The following is a 22,885-nucleotide window of genomic DNA, read 5'->3' on the forward strand; positions in this document are numbered from 1 at the left end:
AGACTTTTTTTTTACGTAAACATTCTAGAGCACTATTAGACTGGGGAGTTTAGAGTAAACTGAGAATATACCAGGTTGTGACACAAATTATATTTAATGGACATATCACTATAGTTATCAATTCTATCCAAACATAACTGCTCGCTCACTTCTTTAGAGTTAGGGGTTAGTAACAAGTTAGCGGTAATAACTTTGTAATAGTCCTATGGCAAAGGTATGTTTTCCCTAAAACCCGGGAAGTTAAATTAACTGTAGTACTGTAAAGCCTTGGAAGCTAACTTATCTGAAATTATTTGAGTAAACCGGATGCCTTGACATTTGAGTTTGATAACTCATTTAATTTAAGTGTAAATAAGTCATTCAACGTCTCAGACGCTGGCTACAGTGCTGTTCCTAATACATGCACTGATCCATCTTGGTCCGCTCTAGAGTCTTTGGTAAGGAGGCAGAACGAGACACCTGTCATACTCGCCATGGGGAGATTCCTGGAAAAGAGGACGCAGACGCCCGCGATATTTTAAGGATGTTGAAAGATGTGTGACACACAATACAGGACTATAGCTTTTACTTAAGAACGTAATGCATTACAGGCAACTTGGGTCAGGCTCGTCATTCAGTATAAAGCATTCTGACTGTGCGCATGCGCAGTGCCCATTTTAAAGTGCTCGAACCAATCTCATTACTTCTGAACATTTGGAGAATAACATAACATACAAATGTTCTACAAAGGACATGTGACATGATGTCACGGCGGTAACTCCCACCGCGTCTGCAAGAAGTCGGACATGATTTCTAAGATGCTCTCAAGGGGAGCTGTCCACGATAGAAGTTCTGAAATATCCCCTAATTTGATGGTGACTGCACGTGACACGTCACAGCTAAGCTTGCCGTCTGAACTTTGGATCTATACATTAATTAACATCAATACGAAAATAGAAAACATTTCACATCTGCATGTCAGCATTCCAAGTAGCCTAGGCCATATACCACACTCAGGCATACATACTTTTTTATTATTTGACATTAGATTGTTGCCCCGTTTTTATGTTTGTTGAAAGATAGGCTATGTAGCATATTAGGCTTCGGTTAGCTTTAGGGTTGGGCATCGATAACCGGTTCCGTCTTGGAACCGGGTTTAACTTATCAATTCCATCGACATCGTACGTCTTTTTTGTTATCGATTCCCTTAACGATTCCCTCAGCCTGCATGACGTCGGACTTTTTCTGGTTTTCCTGAAATGTTGAGTTACTTTGCCAAACTGTATAGAAGTAACCCCCTTGGCCCGCTCTCTCTCCCTCTCCCTCTCTCGTGCGCTCAATGGACACACGCCCCTTGACATGCACAATCGTGAAAGCAATGACGCATAGAAGACAACTAGCGACATTAGCCTATAATTAATTTCGGTTAGCATCATAGCGAGGCTACTGCACAAATTTGATTCAAACTCTTGCATTCAAGTTGACTGATCATCTCAAAGTTTTCCAACTCTAAGACTCAAAAGGGCCTGTCCCAAGGAGAAAAAGTATTAGCCTACCTTGCAACTTAAACACATGTGGGGAAACTGAACAGTCCAACCAGTAGACTAAGCTAGCCAACTATATGCTACTTTGTTTACAATTTGAGGCTTCAAGCCGACAGCTGAATTAAAGAGGCAGAGTTGTAATATGAATAGTCATGAATGTCATGAATATCAGAAATGTCAGTAGTATAGATTAGAATATATAAAGAATTATATTATATTATATATATATACTGTAGGCTATATATACATCTTTATAATTCTTTATAAATAATATGTATATTCCTTATTGTGTTTTAAATAAAGACAAGCTTTTTCTACGCCTTATTGTTAAAAAATCATTCACATTATATGAAAGGAGAGCGATAAAAGGTGACCTTTTGGCGTTAAAGGCGATGCAATGAAAAATGTGGGTGCACCTACATTTTTGGGGAATCGATAAGAGAATTGATAAGGAATTGGATTGATAGGCAGAATCGATAATGCCATCGATATTGATAAAAACGTATCAATACCCATCCCTAGTTAGCTTACTCCTATATCGTTCATGCCAGTTCTTTGTTAACACCACGGTGTGCTGCCTGCGCAATAATGTTTTGAGGTGTCACTTAAGCAGACGTTTGAATAAGGAGGTTGATAAGAAAATGAGGAAATGTGTAGGCTTAAATAACATAGCCTAGGCTTAGATTTCGACGCAGCACAGACTATAGCCACATATTTCTTTCTCTGTTTTTACCTCATAAGCCTAATAAAATAAAAAATAAAAGGCTAAACAGATAATGGCAAACATCTCTGGCAACGTCTCGTTTTATAACTTGTTCGTAGGCTATTTTTGTCCGGTTTTAATAACATCATTATGTCCATTGAATGAATGCTTTGCACGCTAAAATCTGAATCATCACAAGTAAATACAATAAAGAACGGTAACGTAAATTGGATCATTAGGCTATATTCTTAGTTGTAATCCCCCTGCATATCCTGCTGGTGACTGCACTGAGGCATAGCGTTAAGACGCTCTTAGTCAGTAACGAGGACTCTGGAGCACTCGTAGATCTACGAGTGTTTTCACGATGCTCTTAAGTGACGATGGTTTCGGGAAACAGTCAGAAAACCTTAAGACGTTCGTAAGAGGGACTTTACGATCATCTTAGGCTTACGATGCTTTCGGGAAACGCACCCCTGCACTTTTCTGCCGAGACTAGTCACCGGGTCGTTACAAAATTAGGAATGAAACGCCCACCTGCTGCCCTGATTAGCCTACCTGTGACCTCTGAAGTTCGCCTACAAATAAGCCACCATCTTTGCCCAAATAAGGAGATCCGGTATCTTGAGATTTTTTCTATAGGAAAATAACATGGGGATTTTCAATTATCGCACCTGTTAAACTCTGGCGGGGATGATGACATTGGAAATGCAGACGTTTTTCACTACACAGTTTTGTCCACTGCCGTGTAGTGGACACTGTGATCTTCGGTATAGGTGAAGACGGCACACTTCGATCTTTGCTACCCCAGAGCTAACTTATATGCAACTTGCCATAGGCAGTTAGCTTCAATTAACTCCCGGATCTCCTTATATGGGCAAAGATTGCAGCTTTGGATCCTTTTTGTAGGCGAACTTCAGAAGTCTATTCCAGAGCCCCTTTAGGGAGAGCCGGTCCACTTTCTATTAACTCCATTGTACCGGATTGTTCCTGCAATCTGTTGAAATTCCGCTAGGGGCGCTGCCGAGCAAGTGATAAATGAATTGTGGTCTATGGAGCCAAGCGGCTAAAACTCGTTTTTTTCACAGTTGACTTCATTTCTTAATGTACATTGTCGTAGTAGCTACCTGAGCATAGGTTTTCCACTGGAAATGAAATAAAAAGTCACTCATGTCCTTTCTGCTTTTCATAGGATGGGCCGCTTTCCGTGTAACATGCTAGCATTTAGCTCATGGATGCACGCGATAATCGCGACCGATTACGATCGTCGTGAAGCTGAACCTTCTTTTAGGTCTATGGCCGTAAAGTGGTTCGCTTTTGTGTCACGTGACATGAAAACTTTGAAAGGGTTTTTAGGAATAACAACAAATATTGAAAATGGCATTGGTCAGCTAATTGTCAAGTCAAGTTATCCTGCATCGCATGCATCAATGCAATTTCAGGAGAAAAAATTATATAAAGACAAATGTGGTATTGGGGGGTTCAGCTCCATTGCTACCCATTCATTCATCACTTGCTCGCGATCGCCCTCTAGTTGCAGTACCATGCGGAAGTATTTAGCAAGTGGTCCTTCTCCCCTTATTAGACATTGGCCCTTTCCGAAACGAGCCCCTAAACCCTAGTCCTACACACTTCCACTTCGTTTGCGCGTTCACGCGAGGGTCCGCCACATTAAGTATAATCCGAAACGAATTTTGAGTCGAGTGAAGTGCCTAGGGAGAGGGGCTACCACGCCTCCAGGAGCAAGTCAGCGTCGATATGGGGTGCCTCTCATGCAGCGTTTATACGTCCTCCCTCGCTCCTCGATGCTTCGATCCTCACTGATCTACATAAAGAATGATGGGGGGGAAACAATGGGAGTCTATCCAGTGTTAGTTATAGATCAGTGGGAACGCCCCTCGAGGTTCGAGCATCGATGATCGAGCATTGACGATCGAGGAGGCATGTTGAGAGGCACCCGCCGTCTTGAAACGCAGGTGCAACCGTTTTCAAGTGTTCGTGCAGCTCGCGTATCTCCCTGCCAGTTGTTTTTTGGTCCGTATGACAGCATTTACAGACAAAAGCGTGATTTAAGCTACATTGTAACAACTCATGTTTAGTTTGATACTCAGTAAAATGTGCAAGATTGTACAGAGGCTGTAATATTTAAACACATGGGCAGGTCGCATTTACAGCACTTTTATAAGTTGATGTTAAATAAAGCACAAAATGCAACTCCTCACTCATAGTAGCCTAATGAAAGGAGAGAAGAGGGATGTATAGCCTATCCTAATACACAGGGGTGTCCAGAACATCTAAATTGGCGATTTAATATATAATGCCTTCATAATTTCTATGAAAACGAATATGACGTCAATTTCCGTCTCCCTTCAAGCGCATCCGAAATGTAGCGCTGTTTTAACCCCCTTCAATGCGAGTGTTCTCCGCACCCAGGAGTGGACTTGAAAAGGAAGTTCACTCGCTAACCGAGTCGAAGTGAGTAGGGATCCGTTTCGGAAAGGGCCATTCTCTGTCTATTCCCAGATCTACACGAAATCACAATGGTTGATTGGCTGCAGCAGTGCTGCACTAGCCTACCTTCCAAATTTCAGAAGGTCCTGCCTATTTTGAAAGCCTTTTTCAGAAATGTGAAGTGGATGGAGTTATGGGATGAAGTTAGGCTACACTTTAACCGTTGCTGTTATTCTTTATCTTATCTACCGAGAGGGCGTAGCCTAACTCTGTTAAGAAACCTTTCAGAAACAACCGAGTCCAATTCCGTCGACTAGGGTTGTCGTCATAACTGCCTAGCACTCTGCTCTCCTTTTATTTATTAGTTATTTATTTTTATTTATTTACCTATTTATTTATTTTTTTCTTATGTTTTTTCTATGCTTTTCCTTTTCAATCGCGATTGAGCAATAGGATATAACTCCTCCCAACTGAACTCTGTTCCTTTCCTTTAGCAAACTGGATTTACTGAAAGTGTTCGGAGGAGCCAGCACTGGCATGTTCTTCTCCTGTGTCGTTTGGTAAGCATGACATTGTCTTTGGCTTTGGCGATTATATGCTAAATAACCTACAATAAATCCATAATTTACCTTGTGCTAAACAATAGCATAATAAAGACTCACTAAATGGAAATTGTAATAGTCAAGGATTAATAAAAGACCTTGTGTTTGTGATTAGCCTACTCCATTTTCTCGATTTACACAACATCACATGTTCATGTTCGAGCGAGCTGACCTTTGATTGAAGTTGTTGACGTTGCTTTGCCGTTTTATAACATATTATGTAACTGTTCCTGGCTGCAACAACAGCAGACTTTGTTTAGGGTTGGTTGAAAGACTCTTGAGAAAGAATAACAGTGTGCTGCACTCTGGTGGATAAAAACGCTAGTTTTATTTTATTTTTTCCCCCATGAAAGTCTGTAACAGAAAATGAAAATACCTCAAGCAAAGGCTTACAATTCCACTTTAGGATTGTAGGTACATTCCAGCTTCATTACTTTCACTTCATTGACACCAGACCGTATTTCAATTTAGATTGAGAGAATCTGGAAAGGTCCATGTGAAACATCACAGTTGAGTTCAATGCGTTTGTAAACACACAATTAAAACAGAGATGTCACAGCATGAAGTGCTCTTCCAGTTCCTATGTGATTTTCATGGTTATGCGTTTTGTTTGCACCTCCAAAAACATGGCATACCTGGTCTGTGATGTGAGTTTGTGTGAAAGAATAGCTACAAATGGAAGTTAAATTGGTGCATCAAACTCTTACCCACTTGTCTCAGAAGTGCAGCTATCAAGTCTTTTCTGTAAATGAAGGTTAAATGCATGTTGTTTAGGCCTACTCAATTCCAAAGGAAATGCTCGGACATATCTGTTTAATCATGTCACCATCAGCACAGCCATTGGTGGTCTTGAATGCACTGTTCTATCTGTCATCATATAAGCCCGCCCATGTTGGATTAATGATTGGTTCCTGGATTTTTGGATTGGATTATATATGGCCATTGTAATAGGGTTAATAAAAGACCTTGTGTTAGTGCTTACTCCATATCATTGGCTTATTTAGTGCAAATAGTATCTTTCCTGGAAATTAGAGCAGACAAAGCACCCTACTGTTTGCAACAATAGCAAACACTATACTAGCAATTACTGCTATCCTAGAATTCATTGACAATATTGCTGATGCACAACAGGAATGTATTTTTGATGTTAATTGACTTAACTGACATATGGTCGGTCACTTACTGTCTTTGTGTGGGAACTCGAATTTGAAACATGGTCCTGTAGCCTACACAGTTTAGTATGAATATTCCTTACCACCTAATTTAAATGAAAGTTTGTGGTCTGCAATATTCAGAAGTTTAATTGAAATGGTATGAATTTAAGGAAATTGGATAGTGAGAACTTACTTGTCTGTGTGATGATCATTATTTGGATGTAGCATATTGATGCATGGCATATGGTAAATTATGACCTTGATTTTGCATAATGAAATTAGTATGCGGAATGCCATCTACACGCTGCATGGCATATTGTGTGTCTTACAAATGAGAGCCCTATGATTTCAAGATAAATCTAGGGGGGCCTTGTGTCTTCGAATCACATTCATGGTCTTATACACTTCGAGGTTAGTTATAGAAGTCTTCACTGAGTTTTGCCAAATGTGCGCATCTCAAATGAGAAAATGAAAAGGTCAATTTTATTGTGGTTTTTAAATCAAAAGGAATCTGAGCCTGAGATTGGTTTCTCCAAGTTTGGCTTTTGTAAGCAAGGACTTTCTATAAAGAAGTGAAAGTGAAAGCAAGTCTTTGTCACAATGTCAAAACCAAATGGAGTCATGTGTCTTGTTTTTTCCAAATGCAACGACTAAAAGTATACCTTCAGGAGTTGAAAAAAAATCCCTTGTGGCCTTAAATTGGCTTATGTAGTTTTATAACCTTTTCCTCATATTGCAAATACTGTGCGTAGAGCGTGGAAGGTACCACCACCATTATGTATGCATTAGATTAGCATTTTGTACATTCTGTATTTGAATGTTATTGTAGTTAAAGTTATAACTGCTTGAGAGACCATTCACAGCTCATGGACTAAATCTGATTATTGGTCTGGTCGTCATTGCTTCCGCATTGTGTGTATTAAGAACCACTTTGTGTACAATTCAGGCATGGTATGATACATGGTGTGACCCCTTTTTTTTCTATTGAAACTTCTTCAGCCTCATAAAGAATTGTAGACACTTTTAAAGTGCTGTGGAGTTGGAGGAAGAATTTGACAGAGATTGAAATTCAGGACTGTTTTGGTCCTCCATTATACAACCTCAACCTCAAATGTCAGCGTAGCAGTTAAGGCACAGAGTTGACACAAGACATAGCTTAAAATGACCTGTGTGTACGTGTAAGTGTTGTGTGGATTCTATGCAGAAATGACAGATATGAAGCAAGCCCAAAAGAAAATAACAAAAACACACGCCCCCAAACCCAGAACTTGTGACTTCTCAAAACAAACCCAAAGTTAATAAGTGGACATTATCATGTCTTATAATCACATTTTGAATGGAGAAAATGATTGGGATCTTTACCTCTGGCCCCAGAGTGGGTGGCCACTGTTGAGCTCCATAGCTGGAAACAAATAATGTGGGGGCAGCCTGTTCCCAAGTGAAACCCTGTGTGGAGTTTCTCTGGGAATATTGAAGGGAGGGGTGAATTACTGTATCTTTAGTGTGTTCTGTTTGGTCCTTTGTTTGGTTAGAGATTCCCCTACAGCTTTAGCGTGTAGATTTTACGACACTCCTCAATCGGTCAGTCTGCCTTTTCATGAGTATGATCATGAGGCTGCGAGACTTTCTGTTTGTCAGTGCATTAAGCTAATCAAAACTGCATAGTTCCCCTCTAACTAGCTTGTCTGTGTCCCACCCCTAAGTAGGGATGTAACGATGCACTGCAAATCGGTTAAAAATCAATAAAAATGTGTAAAGATTTCAACCGGCTGAGATATTGTGAAGCAATTATTGTGATTAAGAATTGTGATGCAATTTTCAACGGAATATAGTGTAATCTGTTTTTGATATCACTTCAGACATCAGTGCACGTTCACAGTTGTTGGTTGGTTGTTTGTCAGTCATAATTTGTCTGCAGAGAATTCTGTTAAAATCATGAAAATTGTATTTTGTGAATCGTACCCAGAGCCATATATACATTTGTATGGCTCTGATCGTACCTAATCGTGAGTTCATCCCTATTATGAGGTCATAAAGTTGGAACTGAAATACTGAGATTGTGATTGGTCATTAATTGCTTATTTTGTTCACACTATACAGTATCTTGTAAAACATAGCAGACATCATACAGACATATTAACAAGGTAAAAAGGTGATGTTATACATAGGGGATCTTCCAGGGCTAAACGCGAGCTGCATAATGGTGATCTAGACATAATGAATCCAGACATTCTGGCAGAGGAAATGGTGTACTTTTGGTGTCGTTTTTATGGATTTATGCTAAGAGCATCCATTTACATTTCAAGGACAAACAAAGGAGATGACGAGCAGGTAGTGCAGGATGCAGCTGCACCATCAGAGGATGTGAGACAGACACCAGACACAGGATACTGAGGGGCTAGTGTGTAATTAGCACATTTGAGGGGCTAGTGTGTAATTAGCACATTTGTGAGTCCACAGAAAGCATTGAACTACAATCTGGAAAGATGTTAAAGTTCTACCAGAAAGACTCGGCGAGGCACAATGAAAGTTACCACATGTTGTAATCCATCAAAATATTTACAAAAGACATAAAAAACAACAAGATTCTTTGGCATAGGCCCTGTCCTTGGTCCAGGTCACACTGTGCAGACCCTTGCAGATCCTGCTGGAATGAGACTGCAGGGGGCGTAGCCCACCCCCTGGACAGCTGGACAAGGCCAGACTGGTGGTGGTTAGGGTGAAGGGTGGGAACGTCGAGAAATCGGCAGCTGAAAGCAGCAGGCAGGTGCAAATTCATGTCATTTTAAAGACTGATGCAGACTGGTGATTGGTCGAAAGTAATGAATGAATGACATATTGAGTCTTCCTGACAGAACTTGTCACTTATGCTTCCATATCAGCACAGATGGTGTCTAATTGATTTAAACCAAACTGTTTTCATACACATTTTTGCCTGAAGATTGAAAATCCCTTTAGTCTACTAATGGACTATACGCCATTGAAGGCATAAATTGGGGGGCAGCCATGGTGTACTGGTTAGGGCTTCGGGCTTGTAACCGGAGGGTTGCCGGTTCAATCCCCGACCAGTCCACCACGGCTGAAGTGCCCTTGAGCAAGGCACCTAACCCCTCACTGCTCCCCGAGCGCCGCTGGTTGGGCAGGCAGCTCACTGCTCTGGGTTAGTGTGTGATTCACCTCACTGTGTGTGTGCTGTGTGTGTTCACTAATAATTCGGTTAAATTGGGTTAAATGCAGAGAAACGAATTTCCCTCACGGGATCAAACAAGTATATATTCTATTCTATTCTATTCTATTCTATTTTAAATCCTTCAGCATTTTAACATTCATTAGGTTTTCCACCCAACTGGGTCAATGTAAACAGATACACTAAAACAAGAGCCACTACAAAACAGGTGATGGTCCATCGGAAATGTTTGAGCTGACTGAAAAGCCTTCTTAAAAGAGCCTGACTATAGGCCATTGAGCTAGAAGGTAAACAGTTCAGGAGCAGAGAGTAGGCCAAAAGGCTGAAGTAATAACACAGAGAGAACAAAGGTTCTTTCATTGTGATCCAGACAGGATCTGAACAAACACTGTGTGGGGGGGTCGGGGAGGATATGCAGTCAGAAACAAAACAAACTTACATTGTTGAAGAACAATCATGTTTTTGTACACGAATAGACCTAAATAGCGTCACCCTCACTCCCATATTGCTTTTAGTGTGTGCCTATATCAGGTTTTGCTTTCTTTGTCGCCCGGCCCTACTTGTTGTTAACTTTAGGACCCAGGTGTTAGAGAAAAGAAATCACAAAGAAATTGTACACTCATGGGTCTTAGTTCAGCAACCAATCACTGGCTTGGTCATTAATATTTCTCAGTATTTTAATTTAAATTGTCAAAACAGTAGCCATAGATACAGCTATCACATCTTTGCTTAGAAAAGATCATTGCTGCCGCTATAGGACACCAGGAACAGGCAGAAATGCCCACAGACCTCTCACATAACCCCTGGACACAACAACATTGTTTAAATGTATTTATTTTCTTGGACAGATGCGTCTGTGAAACTGCAGGATATGAGTCTGTTGTGTAGCTGTGTGAACACCACTGCACCCCAACCAGAGGAGGCCATGGTGAAGCTGGTGATTATTGCAGTGATCCTCCTCATCACTGTGTCTGGGGTCTCTACTGCCTGTGGAAGAGCGGAGTATCTTATAGGGCAGGAGTGCTGTCCCATGTGTGGCCCTGGTAAGGAGCACTCTGACATAGTACACACCATAAATGAATGACATTAATCCATGTTTGATGTACAGTGGGAAGAATAAGTATTTGAACCCATGCTAAAGTTGACTAAAAAGAGTAATATAAAATCATCTGTTGGAAATTGATCATAATGCCTTAATTAAAAAAAGGAGTGAAAATGCAACTTTTAAGGACATCAGTTTTCTTTGTGAATGAAGAATGTATCGTAATTAACTAAATGTTCCTTCTTAAAATACAGGAGGCATAAGTATTTGACCCCTATGTTAAATTCCCATAGAGGCAGGCATATTTTATTTTTATTTTTTTTTAAAAAGCCAGCTATTTCATGGATCCAGGATACTATACATCCTGATGAAAGCCTTTGGAATTAAAATAGCCCCACATCATCCCCACTGTATGTTATAATTACTTGTGTACTTCTCAAAGGTTATTATGTGCGGAGACACTGCACAGAGTTCATCAGCACAACGTGTGTTCCGTGTCTGTCATCGTTCTTCACCGATGCCCCCAATGGCTTGGAGTCATGCAGATCATGCACGGTTTGTGACTCCAGTAAGTAAATACTTCAGCAGTTTTGTTTTGTCTTGTTCATTTGTTTATTTTTGAGCATAACATACAGTTTTTGCTTTGTTGATTGCAGTTGAAATGTAAAGTCTGTAATCGGTGTATTATGTTGTAATGTAGGTGGAGGTCTAAGAGTGAAGAGGGCGTGCAGCTCCACCTCAGACACACTGTGTGAGCCTCTGGAAGGTCACTACTGCACTGACCCAATCCAAGATGGCTGCAGAGGAGCTGTGGAACACACCAAGTGCTCACCAGGAGAATACATCAAACAGCCAGGTTAGCATACTCTGTAACCCTATACAGACAGAAAGGTAATGAGGTACGCACGCATACACGCACGCACGCACGCACGCACGCACGCACGCGCACACACACACACACACACACACACAATGAAGAAAAAAGGCAGTGCATTAAATATCAGCCAAGTTGGTTTTTACCAGCCTTTCTTTAATATCTGTCACTTTATGCAGGGACATCATCTTCAGATGCTGTGTGTGGTGAGTGTGTAGGTGACATGTACTCAAACGGATCATTCACATCCTGCAGACCACACACACAGTGAGTTTATACACTGTGCATGTTTTCAGGTTCAGATTATACATTAAGTTAGTCATGCAACTAAACTGTAATTATTTATGTTATATCTGTAGGTGTGAGTTGATGGGACTTGTTGTCATAAAAAAAGGATCAACTTCTTATGACACAGAATGTGCTGAAAGAAAAAACACTGTTGTCATCATAGCCAGTCTAGTTTCCGCTATAGTCCTAGCTACTATATGTGGGGTTCTGGTCTGCGTCTTTATATTACGATGGAAGAGGAAGAAACAACAATCATCAACAACAACACCACCAACTCAAACAGGAAAAAACGGTTGAGAATCTTTCTTATTAAATATTTATTTTGCACTTAGGCCAACTGTTATCATGTTTGCCATTTTGAAGAATACAGATAAAAACAATTGTTCAGACATGTGCTCCTCTTTCTTAACATGTTGTATACACACACACACACACACACACACACACACAGACCCAGACCCAGACACGTACGTATATTTTCAATAGTTTCATTAGTTCTGTTTTTTTGCAGACATACCTTTGAGGAATGGCCTTATCGATCAAGAGTCTGGTCATGTTGGAGCAACAGAGGTAGTTATTCACTAAAGTTTATTTGCATTTCTACCTATATTTTTAAAGCCTGTTTGATAAGAATGTTTTTTCTCTCACTAGGCACAAGGGGAAATCCATGGCATGATGGCAGCAGTTACGTGATCTGAATGTTTTTTCTCAATTGCTAAAACACTAAAACCCATTGGCTGAACATTCTCAGTTGCCTGAACTCACTTAGCAAATTGTACCGCAAAGAGTTGCTCCAAATGGCCTGTTCTCATCCTGGACCAACTGACCACTGAGCTGAATGATCTGATGCATCAGGCCTCTTCACCTCAGAGACCTGGTCAACCCAATATGGACCTGCATACCGTGATAGGAACACTTTGGTGGATATGGATGTTCTAAATGTCATGTCTCCTCAAATCACAGTGTTTGTGACATTTTAAGCGAAATACTTACATGTAACCTACCTCATGAGGAGAATGCCGCCGTCTACTGTGTGGACTGCTGTGGACTGCTGTGGACTGCTGTGGACCTGCATATCTAATGGTGAACTGCGCCAATGGCCCTGGGCCTTACAGGAAGACGGACAGACTGTGTGATGCCCCAAGTCCATGTGTCTGAGTTCTGCAAAGCCAGGCAGGAAAAACATGCATTTAAGATGTTCTCATGGGACTCCATATGAAATGGATCTGGTGTTTTGGTGGTCCAAACGTGTGTGTTTGGCTTGCTAGGACAAGAATGACTGCATATTCACAGAGAGAAACTTCACTGCATCCGACAGTTGTGGAGCACTGGATGCCCTCTGTCCACATTTATTCTGGTGTATGCGTCACATTTCTCATTCAAAGTAGCAAAGTAACGTGAGTGACAGAAATAAAATGGACACTTTGCATCCAACAAAACGTTGCATTGCATCGTGCTGCACACCACAGCACAACACGTGTCCTCAAGTCTGCACGGTGAGCATCAATAGTAAGTCTATATGGTGGCCTGATCCTCTTTACTGTGGAACTTAAGCACTGCAGCACTTTCTTTCTTTATAACATGTAACCAACACTTTTGTTCCACTCTCTGTGAGCTGACTAAGTGACTTGTAGGCCTACAATGTCAGCATTAATTGAGAAAAGTGTATTTGTTTTTTTTATAGACACTGCAGCATATGAATATGTCTGTACTTGCCCGGTGTGGTGATTGCTTTTAGTTTCGAAAGCAAGAAATCAGATGAAGCCTTTATTGGATCTGAATAAACGCATCATATAATACGTGGATAGACATATCATATAATGTGTGGTCTCAAATGGCACAGATGGTCAAAGGGTCATGTTGTATCAGCAGTCACACTGTGTACAGTATGCATGGTTGTTGCAAAGTAACACTCTGTGTAGTATGAATACAGGTATTTGAAATAATCAGAGAGATTATAACCATCCAGTACCCCCTGATGGGGATGATGCCAATATTATCAAAAGCTATAAAGAGTTTTGTCTATTTTATTTCTCAGACAAGACTGGTCTGATGGTTGGCTCACTGAGTAGATATAATGAACTGCAGATAGTGAAACTCAGATCTAAACGCTGATGTACTTCTGAGCTTGCTGACGATGTAAGCTTGAAGTCCTCTCAGGAACAGTGTTCGTTGATTACAGGCAATTTGTCGTCATGTCAGCTAAATGCTAGCAGTGCAGGAGAGGTGCTGAGACACACACACACACACACACACACACACACACCAGCACAGCAGGGTAGACAATGTAGAGAAATGATGTACAGTAGGCTTGCTGTCACTGTACACTTGAGATGCTGCTGACCATAGACATCAGCAGTCAGTATGTCCTCATGTCCGCTAAAAGCCCAGCGGAGCAGGAGAGGAGCCAAGACACACAGAGCACAGCAGGGTAGACGTTAGGGGAATTACATAGCACAATATTTACGGCAAAGTACATGAAGACAGAAATAATAAAATAACCATGATAGAACATGTCAGCTGCTGTGTTGTGTGTTGAAAAACAGTTTTGGTGGATAGGAGAAACCAAAAGAGGCGTGTGGCAGTCGTGATGTTTGTTTTCTTATGAGATGACAAGTCCTGTGATCGGAAGAGGGTGCCAATGGTTCTTTTTAGCATTCTGAACTTTCTCAGGATTTTGCCAGAGTTGTTGCTGTTGTCTAGTGTGGTCTGTTCTTGTGTTCTTGTTCTTGGCTAGTGAACTCCACAACTGCTGTGTCACAATACAACAGCTGTTGCGGTAGAGTGAATTTACTCAGAAGTGACACATCTGTTTTGCTTATTTGAGGCTGACTTATGTTGAGTTGTCAAGTTTTGGGAGTGTTTTGGAGTTCAAGTTTGAAGTGCTCTTAGGAGCAGTGTTTTTGCTGATGAAGGAACACAGCGGTCAGTTTGTCTTGATGTCAGCTAAATACTCTGAGGAACTGTGAACTGTGACAGGACACATACCAATCAAAAATAGAATGTGATAATCTGCAAACTCGTATTTAGCAGAGAAACAGCCAAATATGGGTTTCTGCTGTGGGGTTCCATTGAAGTCTATGATCTTCCCAGCCCCCTATACTGTATTGTTGTGTGAATATAGTTGAGCATGATAGTGTTGAGTGTAGTTGAGTATGATAGTGTTGAGTTCAGTTGAGTATGATAGTGTTGAGTACAGTTGAGTATGTTGGTTGACTGTTGGCAGTTGACGGTTGATACGGTTGAGTATGATGGTTGACTGTTGGTAGTTGACGGTTGAGTACGGTTGAGTTTGATGGTTGACGGTTGAATATAATGAGGGCTCAGTGTCAGGATCCTCCCAGCCTTCCTCTACTGTATTGTTGAGTATAGTGGAGGTGCAGTGCCAGTCATGTTGTTTTGAGTACAGCAGATTAAAGGTTCAGCCAATCCACACCCTGCCAATAGGAAGCCTTGCGACCTCAGATAAGGCTGATTGTGTGGAGACTTTAGACTTATACTGGTGTTCATGCACCTCCTGACTCCTTCCAGCAACACACCACATGTACCTGCATGGAACTCCCCAGGAGTGGAGTTTATTGTTTTATTACTTTATGAGGATCAAATTTCAGAGGGCGAGTTTCATTCTGATCAGTCACATAAATAACACTCCATAACCTTTTTACAAGTTGCTACATTGGCAACAAGGTATAATGCATCATCTATGCCCACAGCAGACTGTATAATGATCAAGGCACCCTCAGACACTTCAATCATGTTTCTACATGTCAAGTCTACATTCCTTTTCTGTAATGTTAGACATTTTTTACCTAATGTCAATGTCAGATTTTCTATCACTTTTTTTTGTTTATGTGTAGACTGTTTTGTCTGTGCTTTTAAATATTATGTTGTGACAAGATGGGCAAGGACCACAAGAATCTCGTCTTCATGGAATAACAAAGTTGACCTAGACCTTCAGTATAGTATATGGTTGAGAGGCTTTTGCTTCCTTTTAATGCTACTTCCTCCATTCTTGTCCTCCCCACTGTTACAGTATTTCCTGCTATACACTCCCACTGATGACAACTGACTTCCTGATTCCTCTCAGCAACATGACAGAAGTATCTGCATGATATTCCTGTTAATCACATTTTGGGATCAGATGGGGCTTTCCGATAAACCCGTCTGTATCTGATGAAGGCATCAGGAAATCCCCTCTTACCCTGAATATGGGCACATGCCTTTAGCGATGGCATTCAGCCACCAAGATAGTACTCCAATCAGTATAGCCAGCCTATGCTCCAACCCCTATCCGCTCCTCATCTAGGAAGTGGCCCTGGGTTCCATCAAGAGTGGGGGGTGTTCCAACCACTACACTATGCCAGTAATGACAGAGTGCCGCCAGTGACACGGTGAGGATGGAGAGTGGTCTATATGGGTGTTCTCCTCCATCATATGACTACAATGGACGTTCATTCACAACGAGGTGAGGAAGATGACCTATCACCTGCTTGTGCCCTTTTGAGGTGTCCACGACCATGGCAACCTTGACAGGGACAACAAGGAGGCGGACATTCCCAGCCGCATTCCCCCTTTGCTTTAAAAAGCTTAAAATGTTGACCGTGTTGTAAGTTGCTTTGGTTAAAAATCCCAATGTAATGTAATGTGATGATGACGAGGTAGGGCTCAAAGCAGTCAACACCAGTTGAGTAAAATACTGTTTTGAAAATACACTGTTGAGCTGCAGGCATCTGCAGGGATTCAGGACACACCTACAGTGTACCTCATTACGATTAGATGGAAGAATGAGAAAAGGTGGAGTTTTCTGTTGAAATGCACGACTACTAACCAAGTCCACATTGATTTCCTCTCCATGCTAATTTTGGGCAGGAGTCAACCAGCAGCTCAGGCTGGAAACCTGCACATTTATCTCCTGCTTCCTGTCCCCATTTGCTGGAACCAATCACAAACTAGCTTATCCACCAGGCACACCCAGATCGTTGGTCTGATTGGTTGAAGGACTATCCAAATGCATACATAATGATTTGAACTATGCCCACTGATCACGCCTCTTGTGCAGTAGAAATACAGCGCAAACTCCCCAGACTAATATTCAATCTCAAAAGATTGAGCTTAGTCTGGTGATAGCCTCACTAGGAGTCCTTCAGAGCACTGTAGGCAGAGCTCCAGGTTCACCTTGCCAGCCTCTTCAACCCTCCTGGAGCCTGGACTTTCACTGCAGGTCACCACAGTGGTGACCCCTGCCCTGGGACCAAACACTCATTTTCCGTTAAAAAGTCTAGTGGGGCTACATGGCCACCAAGTGTCATGTGTCCCAGTCGTTTACCAAAAGTTCTGAAAAGGAGACAGAAGAAAAAAGAAAAGACAGAAAAACCTTTAATAAACTTTGGTTTGACCATTGTTGACCAAGTAGGGTAGGGTTGTTGTTGTGTGTCAAATGGAGTTCATGTCACACACTGCCAGTAAGCATGCTATGAAGATATGTTATCAGGCAAGTCTATTCCTTATTACCCCTGTTATCATTCCTTTCAGTTCTGTATTAACTCTAACACTCTTTCTCTTTCGGTTACCGCTCCCATCATGAACCTGCTGAACTAGCTGAAACTGGTCTTTACTGGTTGCTGTGAAATGAAAGCAGACATATAAGCGCCTGACAACAGTGCAACTAAGGTCACAGACAGCACATTGTCTATTGCAGACATAAACAGGGATAACGGCGAATAATCACTGACAAAGGCAGCATAGTGTCAGGTGTAAACAGGTGCACTGGTGTTGTGGGTATCACTGACAGAAATTCTCTTCAGAAAAAAAGGAGCAAAACTGGTTAAATCCCCACACTGCACATGCTACAGCAGCTGATTATAAACAAATATTACACAATTATAATGATAATTGTAAAATGTGTTCAGGCAAGGTAAGATATCCTTTTTTTTCGTTGGAGTACGGGAGATTTGCCAAGTTATTGCTCCATGGCACAATGAACTAGCAGAATTGACTGCACCCGTCAGTAACAGAAACTGCCTAACAGGAACAACAAGGGCTAGTCATGATGAGGGCCAAGGGTATGAGAGTGTTTACAGATTGGGTTGTGCATTCCGACTCATGCTGTAAACCATGTCTGGTTTGTTCTGCGCATGCAGAAAGCCACTGACACCAAGTAGCTAAACAAGCTGATTGAGGAGACTGACTGTGTTAGGGCATGTAGAGTTAATTGTTAAGTTAAAAATGATGATGAAACGTCTTTGTAGACTGGACAACATCAAATCTGTCATGCAGTTAATGGGGTACTGTGCAGAGTTGGGAATTTATGGTAGGTCACTTTGGTGTGAATACACATACACACACACAGGAGAAATTCTCTCTTGTTATTGAGTAGCCTGACGGTACACACGATGTGTACGGCCCATACACCTGCAGGCGCTCCTGCACCAGTCTACCAGGTGTTCCACCTCCGGTCTGTAAGCGCCCTCATCGTGGCTGGAAATCAGACCGACTGCTGTGGCATCATCTGCAGATGATGATAGAGTTTATCTGACACGCGCAGCTGTGTTACAGCATACTGTAGCAGACAAGCGAGTGTGTCGGTGTAAGTTATCAGGGATGTCTACCAATACATAACCCCCCCAAAAAATGTTCCCCTTATTCCCATATTCCCAATATTCCCTTTGCCTTCATCATGCACATTTTGTCCCTTTGTGTGCTTTGTAGATCAGCTATAGCCTGACTCTCGCCAGACCCTTGTAGTTCCGCCATGCTCCACCAGAGGCGTTTCGCTGAGCTCCACACAAGGGTCTGGACGCGAGGGCAATCCAAACCCCTGCCAGTGATCTCAAAAAATGAGCAACCAATCACGAGCGCTGAAGCGAGTGTTTGATTCAAATAACAATGGCGGCACGCAGCGAGGAGTCTTGTGCTGACATTGGTTCTGCTATTTCAACCGTTTTGTCGAATCTATCGAGTATTCATTCTTTAAAAGATTAACAGAGAATAGTTTTGAAGACATTTATTGGTGACAAGGATGTTTTTACTCTTCTTCCGACCGGGTTTGGCAAGAGCTTGAAGAAGCCTAGCACGTCAAGATAACAGGCAAGTGGTTTATCAAATCACATGCGAGGATGTTTTACAAGGACCCGCCTTCATAAATACATCTCCTATCGAGAAGTCCCAGATCCTTGTGTGAAGCAGACAGCGAACTACAGGATCTGGCGAAAGTCAGGTTAGATCAGCTATGCCACCAAAGAAGAGAAGGAACATCCAAAACTGTTTTAATTATGCAGTCTAATAGGTAGTAGCTGTGGTATCATCTGCAGATATGATAGAGTTGCCTCTGTAGGAGTTGGGTGTGGTCAGAACTACGGACAGAGCTGACATAACTCAATCTATTGAAGGCTCTGGATATGGTGTGTATTTAGCACCACCTAGTGGTGTATGTGGTATTTACAAGATCGATAGATAGATGGATACTTTATTGATCCCCAAGGGGAAATTCAAGACAAGTGTATTCACCTCAATGGTCAGAAACACAAATTTAAGATGCATTCCGTTTCTCTAATTGTCCTACCTCCCTTCCTTGCTGTCCGGTCCGAACCCCTCCTTCTGATTAATGTCTGATTAGTAAAGGAAACGAGGAAGGAATGTAAGGAGGATGGAGTAATGAAATGTAATGTTTACACATCACTTTTAAGAGACGTCAATTACTGATGATGTGGTGATTGGTGAAGCATCACCTCTTCATATGAATAAACAGCTGAGTTCACCATATGTGTTTTGACATGTGTAGGTCAAAAGGTCAAGCCGCAGAATAGATTTATAGCCTTTTTTCACATAAAAAAAAAATTCTAAAATCAAAGGGTGTGTTTTTTGGGGGGAAAAGCTTTGAGTTACGTGTGGGGCAGTTAGTTGAGATAATCAGATGTGTTTTGACATGGGTAGGCAAAAAGGTCAAGCCGCAGGATAGATTTATAGCCTTTTTTCACATTAAAAAATGGTATAAAATCAAAGGGTGGGTTTTTGGGGGAAAAAAGCTTTGTGTTATGTGTGGGGCAGTTAGGTGAGGTAATCAGATGTGTTTTGACATGGGTAGGCGAAAAGGTCAAGCCGCAGAATAGATTTAAAGCATTTCAAGCATGGTTTTTACATAAAAAAATATATAAAATCAAACTGTGTTTTTGTTTTTAGAAATTAAGCTTTGTGTTATGTGTAGGAGAGTTAGCCGAGTTCACCATATGTGTTTTGACATGTGTAGGTCAAAAGGTCAGACCGCACAATAGATTTATAGCATTTGAACATTTAAAAGTTGTATGAAATCAAAGGTTATTTTTTTGGAGAAAAGAAGCTTTGTGTTATGTGTGGGGCAGTTAACTGAATTCACCCTATGTGGTTTGACATGGGTAAGTGAAAAAATGAAGTCGCAGAATAGATTAAAAAGCATGTATCAACATTAAAAATCAAAATAAGTTTTTTTGACAAATGAAGCTTTGTGTTATGTAGGCAAGCCTTGTAGTAACACGTGCATGTTGGTTTGACACAAATTTGTCCCTTGTAGCCAGTGCTGAATAGGTTTTTCAAATGTGTCAAATATCCAACATCCAATATAAAACCAACTTTACCACGCTTACATGTTTTGGTTTCTAGTTGCGTGCAGCGTGACTCTATAAGCCGCTATGTCGGTCCGTCGGAAACCGTTTTGCTTTTGGGAAAGCTGTAGCCCAAACCGTAAGGTGTTAAGTCATGAAATTTGATACGATGATAGAGGGTAATACAGTGATTGAGTGCACCGAGTTTCATGCTGGCAACTCTCACGCTCTAGCGCCACCAACTTGTCAAAGTTGGAACTATGTTCACACCTGTAACTTTTGATCTGTATGGCCGATTTTGATAATGCTTATATCACTGAAATTGTTGGCGGCTGACAATTTCAACACACACTATGACGTCACTCCGCTATGATGGATTTTCTGCCATTTTGAATTTTGTCAAAAGTGAAAGTAAAGTGACCCTGACTGTATATTTTGTCCGATTGTCACGAAACTTGGCACAGACCATGACCTGTCAAATGTGTACATTTCGTTTCCTATACGTCAAAGCGTTCGCCCATGGCAATCATATTTTATTGTAAAGTCGCCAAACAGGAAGTAAGCTCAAATTCCGATAATGCTTTGACATATCACAACCATATTTACAGTTTTTTCCAATCGTATACACACTAAAATTAAGGTTATCAGACATTTAACAATACTTAGCACTTAAGAAGCAAAACACCTGCGCAGAGCAGTACAACATTAAGCACAAATTCAGCTTCACACTTTTTGCAAAACATTAGACACAGTGAATGTCAAAACGTAAAACACATTTTAACACCTTAGACACAGATAAAGATTGTTAGGTACTTCCTTCTCATTACAAAGCCCTGGCTTGCCAATGACCACACTAATGAACAAATTGAATAATCACATCCACCAGGTGTGTAAGCACACATATGCGAAATTGAAAACGCAGCACTCAGGTGTGTTATGCTCGGTCCTCGAGGGGCGTTCCCACTGATCTATAACTAACAATGGATAAACTATCCCATTGTTTTCGCCCCATTATTCTTTATGTCGATCAGTGAGGATCGAGGCCAGAGGAGCGAGGGAGGATGTATAAAAGCCCAAATGAGAGGCACCCATAGCCTGTGATGTGGATGAACTCTCATGGCTTGATCCAGCTAGACGGAGAGGTGATTAGAGTATTACGTATTGTTGTTACTTGTTTGTATTGTTGCTTTAGTTTTTCTTCAGTGACTTTTTATTTGTGTACATTTTTTAGACAGTAGTACAGTAGTAAGAACTATAATTTTGCCAATTTCTGTTGATTGACTTGTCACTGTAACTGAACATATGGTACAGTGAAAGAAAGAAATATTGTCTGCAGCATCAGTTTTGTGCATTGCTTGATGAGGGTTCATCAAAATATTTTTGTCATCTAAATTATCCTATTGCTCTCAAGCAATATGTCTGAATAACATCCATATATTGGAGGAGGGTTTTTACAGATGTGTTTTGAATTTATTGTGTTGGTTTGTATAAGACAGCGACAGTGTGGAATCATTCAAAGAATGTGTTAGTGATATGAGAACAGTATAAGGTTTTATCAATGTGTTTATTGTTTTGACAGAAATATTTCATTTTGCTAACAATCTGTTATGTTCTGCTGATTAGGTGTTGTGTTTGGTTAATTGTGTGATGTGTTTAGACAAAAAGAGCCCCATTTTCAAAATTGTGTGTAAACGATTGGAAAAAACTGTAATGGGATGACATTAGACACCATCCAAAGTAAACTCAGTAGATTTGGTGTCATTTGGCCACTAGGGGGCGCCGCAACTAGCAAAAATGCATTTTGGCCAATATCTCTTCATATGTTTAACCCTTTCATGCACACATTATGAAAAAAAGTGTCTAGATTTTTTTAGTATTGATTTTATTACTCTATATGAGCCCAATATTGAAAATCAGTTGGAATTTTTTAAAAATATGCTTTTATATAGAAGTTATGTTATTGTCCACGTATGTGGACAGTGCGCAACAAAGGGGTAAAAAAGGATAAAATGTAATGACAGAAAATGTGGAAACTATGGCCCTCTACTTCCTCCATACTACCCACCCAGCCCTCTACTACCCCCATACTACCCACCCACCTCTCTACTACCTCCATACTACCCGCCCAACCCCTCTACTACCCCCATTATTGCTCACCGACCCTCACCCACCCCTCTACTACCCCCATATTACCCACCTCTACTACCACCACTACCCAACCACCCCTCTACTACATCCATACTACCCACCCCTCTACTACTAATCCACCCACACCTCTAGTACTCTCATACCCACCCCTCTACTACCCACCCAACCCTCTACTACCCCCATATTACCATACCACCTTGGCATTACCACATGTAATTAGGTCATTATTTATAAATATGTTTACCAAATGTTTGTTTCTTTGTAATTTAAAGCAATTAAAATCATATTTGAAAAAAAAAAAAAAAAAAAAAAGTCCTAGTTACAAAATCTAATTTTTGGC

The 22,885-nt window shown here is 41.1% G+C and overlaps 1 protein-coding gene across 2 annotated transcripts; it reads left to right on the forward strand.

Annotated features, from left to right (window-relative positions):
* The first annotated feature begins 4,745 nt into the window (after nucleotides 1-4,745).
* LOC134088026 (tumor necrosis factor receptor superfamily member 14-like) lies at nucleotides 4,746-13,626 on the forward strand. Of its 2 annotated transcripts, XM_062541913.1 has the most exons (8): nucleotides 4,746-5,234; nucleotides 10,466-10,660; nucleotides 11,102-11,227; nucleotides 11,360-11,515; nucleotides 11,713-11,800; nucleotides 11,893-12,113; nucleotides 12,333-12,391; nucleotides 12,473-13,626. In XM_062541913.1, exons 2-8 carry the CDS (start codon nucleotides 10,489-10,491, stop codon nucleotides 12,512-12,514), a joined length of 864 nt encoding a protein of 287 aa, XP_062397897.1. In that variant the 5' UTR covers nucleotides 4,746-5,234; nucleotides 10,466-10,488; the 3' UTR covers nucleotides 12,515-13,626. The 2 variants fall into 2 exon arrangements, with proteins under 2 accessions (XP_062397897.1, XP_062397898.1); XM_062541914.1 differs by lacking the exons at nucleotides 12,333-12,391; nucleotides 12,473-13,626 and having other exon boundaries at nucleotides 4,748-5,234; nucleotides 11,713-11,739; nucleotides 11,893-12,023.
* Nucleotides 13,627-22,885: the final 9,259 nt, after the last annotated feature.

The sequence above is a fragment of the Sardina pilchardus genome, chromosome 7 (assembly GCF_963854185.1).
Source record: "Sardina pilchardus chromosome 7, fSarPil1.1, whole genome shotgun sequence".
NCBI classification, from domain to species: Eukaryota; Metazoa; Chordata; class Actinopteri; order Clupeiformes; family Clupeidae; genus Sardina; species Sardina pilchardus.

Excerpts from the sequence above, each read along its gene's own strand:
- LOC134088026 (XM_062541913.1), top strand. The coding sequence starts at position 10,489 with ATGAGTCTGTTGTGTAGCTGTGTGAACACCACTGCACCCCAACCAGAG. Across the intron at positions 11,801-11,892 it reads TCCTGCAGACCACACACACA|GTGTGAGTTGATGGGACTTG; the intron begins GTGAGTTTATAC and ends TTATATCTGTAG. Across the intron at positions 12,392-12,472 it reads GTCATGTTGGAGCAACAGAG|GCACAAGGGGAAATCCATGG; the intron begins GTAGTTATTCAC and ends TTCTCTCACTAG.